Source organism: Lolium rigidum, chromosome 6 (genome assembly GCF_022539505.1).
Source record: "Lolium rigidum isolate FL_2022 chromosome 6, APGP_CSIRO_Lrig_0.1, whole genome shotgun sequence".
Lineage (NCBI taxonomy): Eukaryota > Viridiplantae > Streptophyta > Magnoliopsida > Poales > Poaceae > Lolium > Lolium rigidum.
In genome coordinates this window covers 184,508,620-184,518,710 of record NC_061513.1, presented here as the reverse complement: position 1 = coordinate 184,518,710, position 10,091 = coordinate 184,508,620, and the positions used below count along the sequence as shown (strand labels likewise).

At 45.9% G+C, this 10,091-nt stretch overlaps 1 protein-coding gene across 3 annotated transcripts; it reads left to right on the top strand.

Annotated features, from left to right (window-relative positions):
* The first annotated feature begins 5,510 nt into the window (after positions 1 to 5,510).
* On the top strand, positions 5,511 to 9,700 carry LOC124660415 (chaperone protein dnaJ 49-like). Of its 3 annotated transcripts, XR_006989888.1 has the most exons (4): positions 5,512 to 5,680; positions 5,771 to 7,067; positions 9,338 to 9,380; positions 9,425 to 9,700. XR_006989888.1 is itself a non-coding variant. In XM_047198227.1 (3 exons), the coding sequence occupies exon 2, from the start codon at positions 5,908 to 5,910 to the stop codon at positions 7,048 to 7,050; it is 1,143 nt and encodes a 380-aa protein (XP_047054183.1). In that variant the 5' UTR covers positions 5,511 to 5,680; positions 5,771 to 5,907; the 3' UTR covers positions 7,051 to 7,067; positions 9,330 to 9,700. The 3 variants fall into 3 exon arrangements, 2 of the variants coding, with proteins under 2 accessions (XP_047054183.1, XP_047054182.1); XM_047198227.1 differs by having other exon boundaries at positions 5,511 to 5,680; positions 9,330 to 9,700; XM_047198226.1 differs by having other exon boundaries at positions 9,338 to 9,700.
* The last annotated feature ends 391 nt before the right edge of the window (positions 9,701 to 10,091 follow it).

Sequence of the window (10,091 nt, the reverse complement as noted above, 5' to 3'; positions counted from 1 at the left end):
ATTGACCTATCATGTACGGCCCAACTGGAGGCCCATGAAGACACCCGATGGCAAGGTGGGCCACTACGTCGGTGCCAAAGGAGGTTCCTTGAAAAACAAGACGAAGAAAAGAAGAATACAGGCAAAGTCTAGAGCTAGGATCTTTTGTAAACTAGTCGTACCCGGACAGATCTCTCGAGACTTGGCCCCCTATATAAGGGCCAGGAGAGGGGCTGCCGAGGGACACACACGATCTTAGAAATTTTAGCCACCATAAGTCCAGAGCTAGGTCCCCGTAGAACTTAGTCTCTCGACAAGATCACAGCCGAAACCTTCGGCACCCCATTGTAACCCGATATTTTCATAAACAAGATCAGACAGGCAGGACGTAAGGGTTTTACCTCATCGAGGGCCCCGAACCTGGGTAAATCGCTCTCCCCGCTTGTTTGATAACCGATGGCTCGTGTCAGCTTACAGGATTCCATCTACCCTAAGCCCCAAACGGAGGGCATTGCCGAGGAGTACCCTCGACACCCTCATGATCAGAAGGAACCTAATCTGGAATAACATCTGCCTCTACTTTAGAATGTGATCTCAATGTTGGACCAGGCCTCTTCACTTCCCCCTTCACTGCTGAAATTGTTGGAATATCATCACACTGAGTTGCATTGTCATAAATATCCTCCACATCACTCTCCCCCTCACAATGAAGCATTGGATCAAGATTCCTCTTCCTCTTAGCAACAATTCTCTGGTGCATTTCCTCTTCCTGAGCTCTTCTTGCCTTCTCTGCAGCTACTGGGTCAAATCTGCATGGATATAGCCAACTATCATCCTCATCTTCAGATTCCTCCTCTTCTTCTTCTTCTTCTTCTTCTTCTTCTTCTTCTTCTTCTTCTTCTTCTTCTTCTTCTTCTTCTTCTTCTTCTTCTTCTTCTTCTTCTTCTTCTTCTTCTTCTTCTGCCATACATGTCTCTATATCTAGTACATGTTTACCCTTCTCACAATTAACACTCTCCTGTGTGTGCATCTGATATAAATTGTGATCATCCATTTGTGACTGTCAACCATCACAGAAGGAACTGTCTTGGCTCAGAAAAGGGTGTGTAATTGGTTCTTGTTCCTCTGGATCAAGGTCAATTGTGCTTGCATGCTTGCTCTTCAATGGTGATAAAACAATTTCTCTTTTCCTATTGTCCTTCATCAAAGTGAGCACCAGTTTCTTTGTACTTGCATACTTCACTATTATTTCATCAACCTTATAATTGATGTCCACTACATCTAATCCACGCAGTCCTACTCCTTCATTTTTAACATAATATAAAGAATCACACATACCATATCCCTCTTCCTCCATGATGGACAACAATTTCAGAAACCTTATGTCTGTCCTATGTATAGTTTTTTGAACAAATTTTGCTCCATCAAATTGAAAATACAGCCCCCACATCTCTGACTGCTCCCTATCATCCAAATTAACACTCTAGTCAACCTACATCATCATTCTACCCACATTATTACCAGAAAAAACCCTAGGCCAAAATCGAACAGGGGAGTACTCTACAGAGGGCAAAATCCAACAGAGAAGTACTCTACAGAGGGCAGAGAAGTCTTACCCGCTACCATTGGAGAGATAATGGCTCATCGGGTCATTCTGCGATGACATGCCCCCAGATGTCCACCACTTCTCCGACTCTGGACGCGGGGGGCTTGGTGGCGTCAGCTGTAGCACCGACGATGCGTGCTGCAGCACCGGCGGGGGCACGGCGAAGCCCTCCATGCCATCAGCAGGAGCGGAAGCGCTACCGCATCATCCACCATACGCCAGAGATTCGCCGTCCACGACTAGGTCACCGGACCAGTCGCCGCCGCCTCCTCCGTCTTCCATTTCTGTTTGATTTGGGGGAGAAGTGACTCAGTGAAGATGGGGAAAGACAACCAAGAGTTGCCCTAACGCGAGCCCTGACGGCCGTCCATCAACTGCACGCCACATCGGCACTGACAGTGGGCCACGGCTGCCAGAAACATGGTTAACAGAGCTGATCCGTTGAATCAGTGCACCGCGTCGCGACCGTGCCCAAACCTAGTAGTCATGTGACAATCGCGTCCCATTTAGTAGTTCCGTGTCACCTCTGGCACAATTGTGGTAGTTTTTTGTCATTTACTCATTCGGACATGTTTCTGGACCTGGGAACCGAGGAGAGAAACTATAGGTCCAGGTTCGCCCCGCACCTCCTTTCCTAGGGTAAGGGATAAATCCTAGGTTCGGCCCTATCCTTAATTAGCACCAGGTTCGGCTCTATCTTATCTAGATGTTGCCAACAATGTCGCTTAGCACGCGGGCACGCCGATGAGGCCGTCTTCTACATCACAAACGATAACACTCTCATCCTGGCACCATGAAGGCCGGTGCTCCCTGGTTAACGCCTTCTCCGGCGACACAGCAACTCGTCTACTCAAGCAAGCTGCACCCCTCCACCATCGCAACGTGACCCCCCCCCCACTACGAGCTGCTGTTGGTGCAGTCAATCACCAAGGTCGTGGTCTCCACATCCTCGGTAGAGCTGGAAGAATGTTGCCGCCTCATTGCCTTGATGGTCCACAACGCAAAGGCCATCCTATCTACCTTCCGGCCTGCTGGCGAGACCTACACGTGCGTGGCGGCGCGTTGCGGCGTCAAGCAGCTTGCTCTGCTCCGACGATGGGTTGGGGGCTACATGGAGAAAGGCGGGAAAGAAGTGGCAGAGGGTGAGGAAGCCGGCAGGGAGTCGAGGCTCTACCCTGACCCGACGAGTTCTCGCGCTCCTCGCCCGCGAGCCCCTCTCTGCAGCGGGCGTCTTCCTTTGCTGCCGCAACAGCGAGTTCATGCTCCCAGGAGAGGCCGACACGCGGAAAAGCCGGTACTGGGAAAGTGTGGCGGGGGACAGCGTGCTTCGCGAGCTTAGGGCGCTCCCTGGCTTCAAGCAGCTCCGGTAGGGGAAACGCGTGCCCGAGACGAGTTGGTGATGGCGGCTTGCCTTCTCCTGCGGCGGCGGCCGTTTGCCTGTTGTCGAGAGGAAAGGTGAGGTGCGGTTCTACCCTAGGTACGAACGGATCAGGTCCAAGTTGGACCTTAGCTTTTGCGGATGGACCCCTGGCCCTTTTGGTAACAATTTAAGGTTCGGTCCAGCGGGTCATCGGGCCAAACCGGACCCCTTGCATCCTGACGGGCATGGGCAAGGGGGGCTGACGATCCAGCCCGACGACGTATTGGGTGCGGCTCGGCGGCACTTTCCATACGTCCGGTCCGATTGATTTTTAGCTCTTTTTACACCAATATAATACTACAAGAAACTTTTTTACCTAAATAATGCACATATAGTATGTAATTTTAAACACATAATTAATACATCATAATTAAAAATACCAAGGGGAAGAATCCAAGGGAAATTTGTGAGTTCGCACTGAAGTTGCGAGCACGAAGTCTCGAACAAAGCATGCTAGCACGCATGAGCTCGTGCTAACCGTCCCGGCTATGTCGCGGTTGTCATACACCATAATTGAAGCATATGAAAATATATTTCATGCAACAATTCAAATTGTGATTGAGATTTCAAAAGTTCAACTAGTAGATCAACATGAGACTCATGGTTCATTTTCTTTGAGCACAATAAGTGCTCAACTAGATCATCTTGCAATTGCCGATGAGCTTTCTCATCATGAATTTACGCATGGCGGGGAAGTCATCAAACTTAGCTAGAACCTGGTGATTAACATCCGCAAGAGAACCCTCTAGGTCATGCGAATAGTTCAACGATCCACATGTATCGCACTCACTCTCGATGATCAAGGTCAGTTGCGGAGCTTGGGAGAAAGTGCAGGGGAGGCGGAATGCAAAATATGAGGATTTGGGGGAGGCAAAAGTCTATTTTTTTTCTTCTTCCAAGCTGCTCCAAAACAAGATCCCTTCATAGTTTTCTAAATGATCACACAGACATGTATGAACTTCCACATACGATCTCTCGACTTGGTAAGAATAGGGTACATGATAATAGAAAAAATGAGCCTAGCGCTCCACATCCTTCCTACAACTCTCTTGGTGCATTGCAAACCAAGAATTTTCCGACTTGTAGGGTTGAGGATTATATTCATAAATATCAACCATTTTAGATAGATGTCATCGTCTAAGGTTTATTCTATTGGTTTCCATTGATTCCATAGTTTCACTCGAGAGCATGACCCGTGACAAGCCTCTCAAACATCGGAAAGCATTGCAACAGGTTGATGACATTGTAATATCCCGCCATAACAAAGAAATCGTGCCAAATCCACATGTTGCCACAAGGCACTACACACTCCAACATGACCTTATACAAGCCTTGTTCAGTGAATGGACAATTCTTCCATTCTCAATGCAGACAATTAAATCATTTACCTAAGTTTTGTGACATGATTTGGGTTGTGTCTGTTACACTTGGTTCTCTCAAATAGATGCGAGTTTTGAAACATGATTCGAGTTTTGTGATGGAATAACCAAACACTCCCACCACTTCTATGAAAAACATGTACATGGATTCAATACGTGTGGTCTTCCCCATGTGTACAGGCAACAACTCCATATGCAAGTAACCTCATATAGTAGTGTATTTTTAATAGATGAAAAACCAACAATTCAAGTGCAATATGTCTTTAATTTGAAGTGGTCATCCCCTCACTCCATATACAAAGACACGTGGGCACATCATTCTTTATCCTAAAGTGCCGACGTAAATCGTTCTGCCCATGTGTTTGGGTCATCTACAAAATAGATGGCGTCTAGCATCACATGACCCATCGTTTTTTTGATGATCATTCTTTTTAGTCAACCTAGGCTTTAAACCTCCACACTTTGGGGAGGGGCATCGAGCCGCGCCTGTAAACCGAAAATACAAGCGACAATCTTCAACTGATCCTCATCACCGGCATCTGCATCGACATTGGCTTCCTCTAGCATCATTTTTTTTTGGAACATGAACAAATCGAACAATGGAGCTATGAAACAACAAAGCACCATATCAAATTTACCTAGGAAAACAGTAAAACTATGAAACAATGTAACACGCTATCCATTGGTTTGTAATATTTCATGCATTTTTATTCCTGAAACGCTACTATCCCAAAAAAGTAAAGGGATAAAATGAAGTGCAGGCGAATCGTGGACAAAGGGCGCTAGTCAGGAAAATGGAATAGCTAATAGCTTGGGCTGAAAGGAAATAATCATTAATGCACGTTCGAAAAGGCGACTTACCAAAAAAAGGGAAAGGTTGTCAATAGAGGCTTACTTTTTTGAATTTTCAGAACACTAAAATACAGAACTGATTTTTCAAAATGACTAGAATTATTTTAGCAAAATTAGAATGGCTGAAGAAAATGTGATTTTTAGCGGTACTGAACTGATGTATTCTTTTAGCACAGCTAAAGTTATGTGATTGTGAGCTGGAGTTTTGTTTAAGTTGCATTGGGCTTGATATTTCATCAGAATCTGGTCTAAACACAGAGGAGTCTTGGACTGGGCCAACAACGTCTGCGCCCTTTTCCGTTCACGCGTCGAGAAGGAAACAAAATTCCAGCAAAAGAGGTTTGGGGTCGTCGCGTCAGCGTTGCCCAATCTCTTCTCCCCTTCCTTCTCTCCCAACCTCTCCTACTCCGCCCCGTCGCCGATCCGGCCGCCAACTCCGACGAGGTAAGCACACGACGCAGATTCGCTCTTCCAATTCATCTACTACTATAGGTGTTCAGGATTTGATCCCTTCTCTCGGAACCACCTACTCAGATTGGATTCGATTCGATTCGATTGGAGTGTACTGGACTGAAGCCGATCCGATCTGGCCTGATCGGATTGTGCTGGCTTCTGGAGAAGCTTGAGGACGGCTAGCTCGCCGTCGCGCGGCCAGATCTGCCGCACCCGCCATGGATGGCAACAAGGACGACGCGATCAAGGCCATGCGCATCGGCAAGGATGCCCTCGACGCCGGCGACACCGACCGCGCCCTCAAGTTTCTGTCCAAGGCCAAGCGGCTAGACCCCTCGCTACCCATCGACCAACTCCTCGACCCCATCCTCAACAAGGACGACCCGTCCTCCTCACCGGCCTCGTCATCTTCCTCATCCGCCCCACAGCCCCCGCCGCCCTCTCGAGCAGCAGCAGAAGCCACTGGGGCTGATGGCTTGAGAGAGAGGAAGCAGAAGGGCAAGAAGAAGGAGGGGGAGCAGAACGGTGGTGACACTTCTGGGGTGAGGACGTACACGGAGGAGCAGCTGGAAGTGGTGCATCAGATCAAGAAGAACACAAGGGATTACTACAAGATCCTGGGCCTTGACAAGGACTGCACCGTCGAGGACGTGCGCAAGGCTTACCGCAAGCTCTCTCTCAAGGTGCACCCTGACAAGAACAAGGCTCCCGGTGCCGAGGATGCCTTCAAGGCCGTCTCCAAGGCCTTCCAGTGCCTCAGCGACGCCGAGAGCCGCAAGCGCTTTGATCTTGTTGGTTCTGATGAGCCGCCGGCATACAATAGGAGGGCCGCATCCACTGCCCGTTCGTACAATGGGTTCTACCAGGATGACATTGACCCAGATGAGATTTTCAGGAACTTCTTCTTTGGTGGGATGGCTCCTGCCAATACCAGGCAGTTTGGACAGTTTGGAACGTATCATTTCAGGACTGGCGGAGTGCACCATACTCAGGGGGCGCAGCAGGGTTCTGGTGGTTCCAATGTTCGAATGCTTGTCCAGCTCTTGCCTGTCCTGCTGCTTCTGTTGCTCAACTTCCTGCCATCCTCTGAACCCGTCTACAACCTCTCCCGCTCCTACCCTTATGAGCACAAGTTCCAAACCCCACGTGGAGTCGCATACTATGTTAAGTTGCCTAATTTTGAGGAGCAGTATCCACACCAGAGCACTGAGCGTACAACGCTGGAGCGCCATGTTGAGAGGGATTACTACTCAATAATAACACAGAATTGTAGGGTTGAGATGCAGCGTCGCCAGTGGGGGTTAGCCTACCAGACACCGCACTGTGACATGCTTCAGAAATTTGAGGCCGCCGCACAGTAATTCCTCCATGTCATAAGGTGTGGATTCACTCTCTGCATATTATTTTGCACTAGCCATAATAATACTGTATCATTCATAATTCTCTATGTAGTTCTTTGCAACCTTACATGACCTGTATCACAGAGATTTTCTCTGTTTTATGTGACCTTACTCAATTAAGGTGTTATATCCTACTTCTATTTAGTCCTGTTAAGGGTGCATTGACATGTCAAGCGAGTTGCTATTCACCTGAATATTTATCCATCTGGTTTTGATTGTGAAAGAATTGAAGTGGAAGATTTCATTTCATGCTAGTTAATGGACATGTGGGTCCAACATATTATCTTGTCCTTATTACTAGGCAATACATAGGTAATTGTACTCCCTCCGACCCGGTTCATAGGGCTTGCGTGTATTCCTAGGTTATAGATTTAACCATGATAGTAGAAGATATATATTACAAAATATATATCATTAGAAAGCTTAGCTGTTCTACTTTTTATGTTGGCCAAATTGACAACCTAGGGATACGCGCAAGCCTTATAAACTGGGACGGAGGTAGTACCTTGCTCTGCCAGTTGGCGGCCTGTACAGCTTAATGATAACCAAAACATCATCCTACAATATTCTACTCATCTGTTATAGCCATACTATGCCATGGAAGCGGCCCCATTAAGAATATATGGGTGTTAATTTTGCCAATTTTGAAGAGCCACTACAGCTCTGCAGCTTAATTTTCCAAGCTAAATCGATCGATACTAAGTCTTTTGCTAGGTTTTTATAACCACTGGCATGCCCATACTATTAGGGAAAGATCTGTCAACTGTGTTATATTTTCATCCTAGTTGTATTCTCTCACTGGATGTTTGTTGCTGTACTCCCGACACTTGGCATGTGTTGTGGCAATGTAGGATGCCCTAGCCTCTGGGCATGTTGTAGCCAACCTAAGTGTAGCTGTATCCATAACTTAACTCTACCACTTTTGAGTTTTAACTAGCGAATGAATTATATTTCTTTGTTACTGCCTCTACTCTCCTGGTGCTGCTTCTCCCTCTGTCATCGCCTCTATTCCCTCACCATCTCTATGCCGTAGGGTGTTAATTTCTCACTGGAGGGCCTTGCTGGTTGCCTAGGCCACTGCCTAGCGCTAAAGCAGAACGTCTGGCCACTTCCCAGCACTGACGTGTCTGGCAGGTTACTCTTGACCTTCTGAAGGGGCCCACTGTTTGGGTTTAGCAGAGCTGCTTCTCCAGTATTGTCGGCCAATGAAATCACCAGTGTATAGCACCATCGATGATGATAGCAGCATCCCCCCACCCCACTCCACTGTCTCCTTTTCCTCTCGATTTCTCATCTGAGAGGTTGGTTCCTCATTGGAGAGCCTTGCCACATGCGTAGACTGCAACATAAAGCAAGAGTGTAGCATTTGGTGACCACCAATTTAATAATTAGAATGGCCTTTTGTTTAACAAAACAGTCGTGTAGCTCATGTAATAGGAAATTCAGACTTCAGTTTTGCAAGCCTGCCCAATGGTGTGAACTGTGCATTTGAAATTCGTAGGGTTCTTAAGGTTATTTTACACCCCACTAGATTTAGACTGTTGAGGTTTATCCCAAGGATGATGTCAGGTTGCTTGGATAAGTTAAATACCTTGTGCCGCATCAGTTTGCATTGCACAATAAACAAGCAATGCTGACATAAAAATGGTGAACATAGTGCAGTTCATGAAATACATTGAATTAATGTGTAACACGGCAATGTTTGCGAGTATTACACTGTAAAACAGCTTGTCAGCGTTGTTTTGTTGGTATCAAGATTTACATATATATATTCATTCTTCCTAGTTCACTCTGTAGTTATTCTTAATTTCGTCAAATATATAATTTGACGTTTGACCATGTGAACTTCATCTACAGTGGACATAATTTGCGTAGGAATGCTTGCGCGAAGCATTATCCATACAAGTATAATTTGAAGGGACTAGTGCCCATGTTGGATTAGGAAGTTTGTGCGTGTATTGTGTGTTGTGTTAGTGAGAGATGGTAAATGACAATTTGAAGGGAACATCATGCTATTTGACAATACTTGGATGTATTTGATCATTAACTGTCACTCGTTAATGTTTGCGACAGCTAGTCAAAATGTCGAACTCTAGTATAACTTTGGACCGTCTGTTCTTGTTTATCTAAAGGATAGGAGGTGGGATGGGCTACTATGCATCTTCAATTACATAGCAACATTGTTTGACTTGAATGATTTTACTACTTCGTGACAGTTTTTTTGATTCTCCAATTTATACGGTTGCAGGGAACAAGTTAGGCATTCGGTCACGGTGTAAAGGTTTTCCAATACTTGCTCCGTTGATTATCAAGTCCAAATTCGGAGGTGGGACAAGTTAGCCTGGACTGGTAGTAATTTTTGTGCAATAAGTGCCTTCGATGACTATACACACCACCTTGATGCTGTCTTAATAGTGTTGATGAGCATGCAGCAGTAACTACTTGAAACATATGTAATTTGCTACGTTTTCATAGGGGTCGATCGTTATGTGTATGTATATGAAGCATCCGTCTTCCTTTTTTTTTCTAATGTTATTGAGGAATATACCTGACTTAGCAGACAATACAGTTTACAGTGCCACTGAAACAAATTTCGTTCTGCATGTTCTTACCTTGTCTTGTCCGAAGTTGCACTGACGATATACCAAAGAAAGGAATGGTGTCTTCTTACTGGAAACTATGTATGCCATCGCACCCTTGACACATAGTGGGGGGTGGGGGGCTGTGAAGTCATACAGGAATTAAAAACAGATTTAACATGAATTACAAACACAAGAATATGTACTTCTCCCATAACAAGTGTTGTGGTTTTATTCAGAGAGTACTACGAATTTAAACTAAGACCCCGACATATATTATGGATCGGATTGGAGGGAGTATATGGATATGGATGCACCAATTCATTCGGGTTGGAGAAACTATTACAGTTTTTTTTTTTGTATTGCAGGAAAAATGCAGGATATTTTTAAAGGATGGTGTGCATGATTAGGACCGTGTCTTGC

Excerpts from the sequence above, each read along its gene's own strand:
- LOC124660415 (XM_047198227.1), top strand. The coding sequence starts at position 5,908 with ATGGATGGCAACAAGGACGACGCGATCAAGGCCATGCGCATCGGCAAG.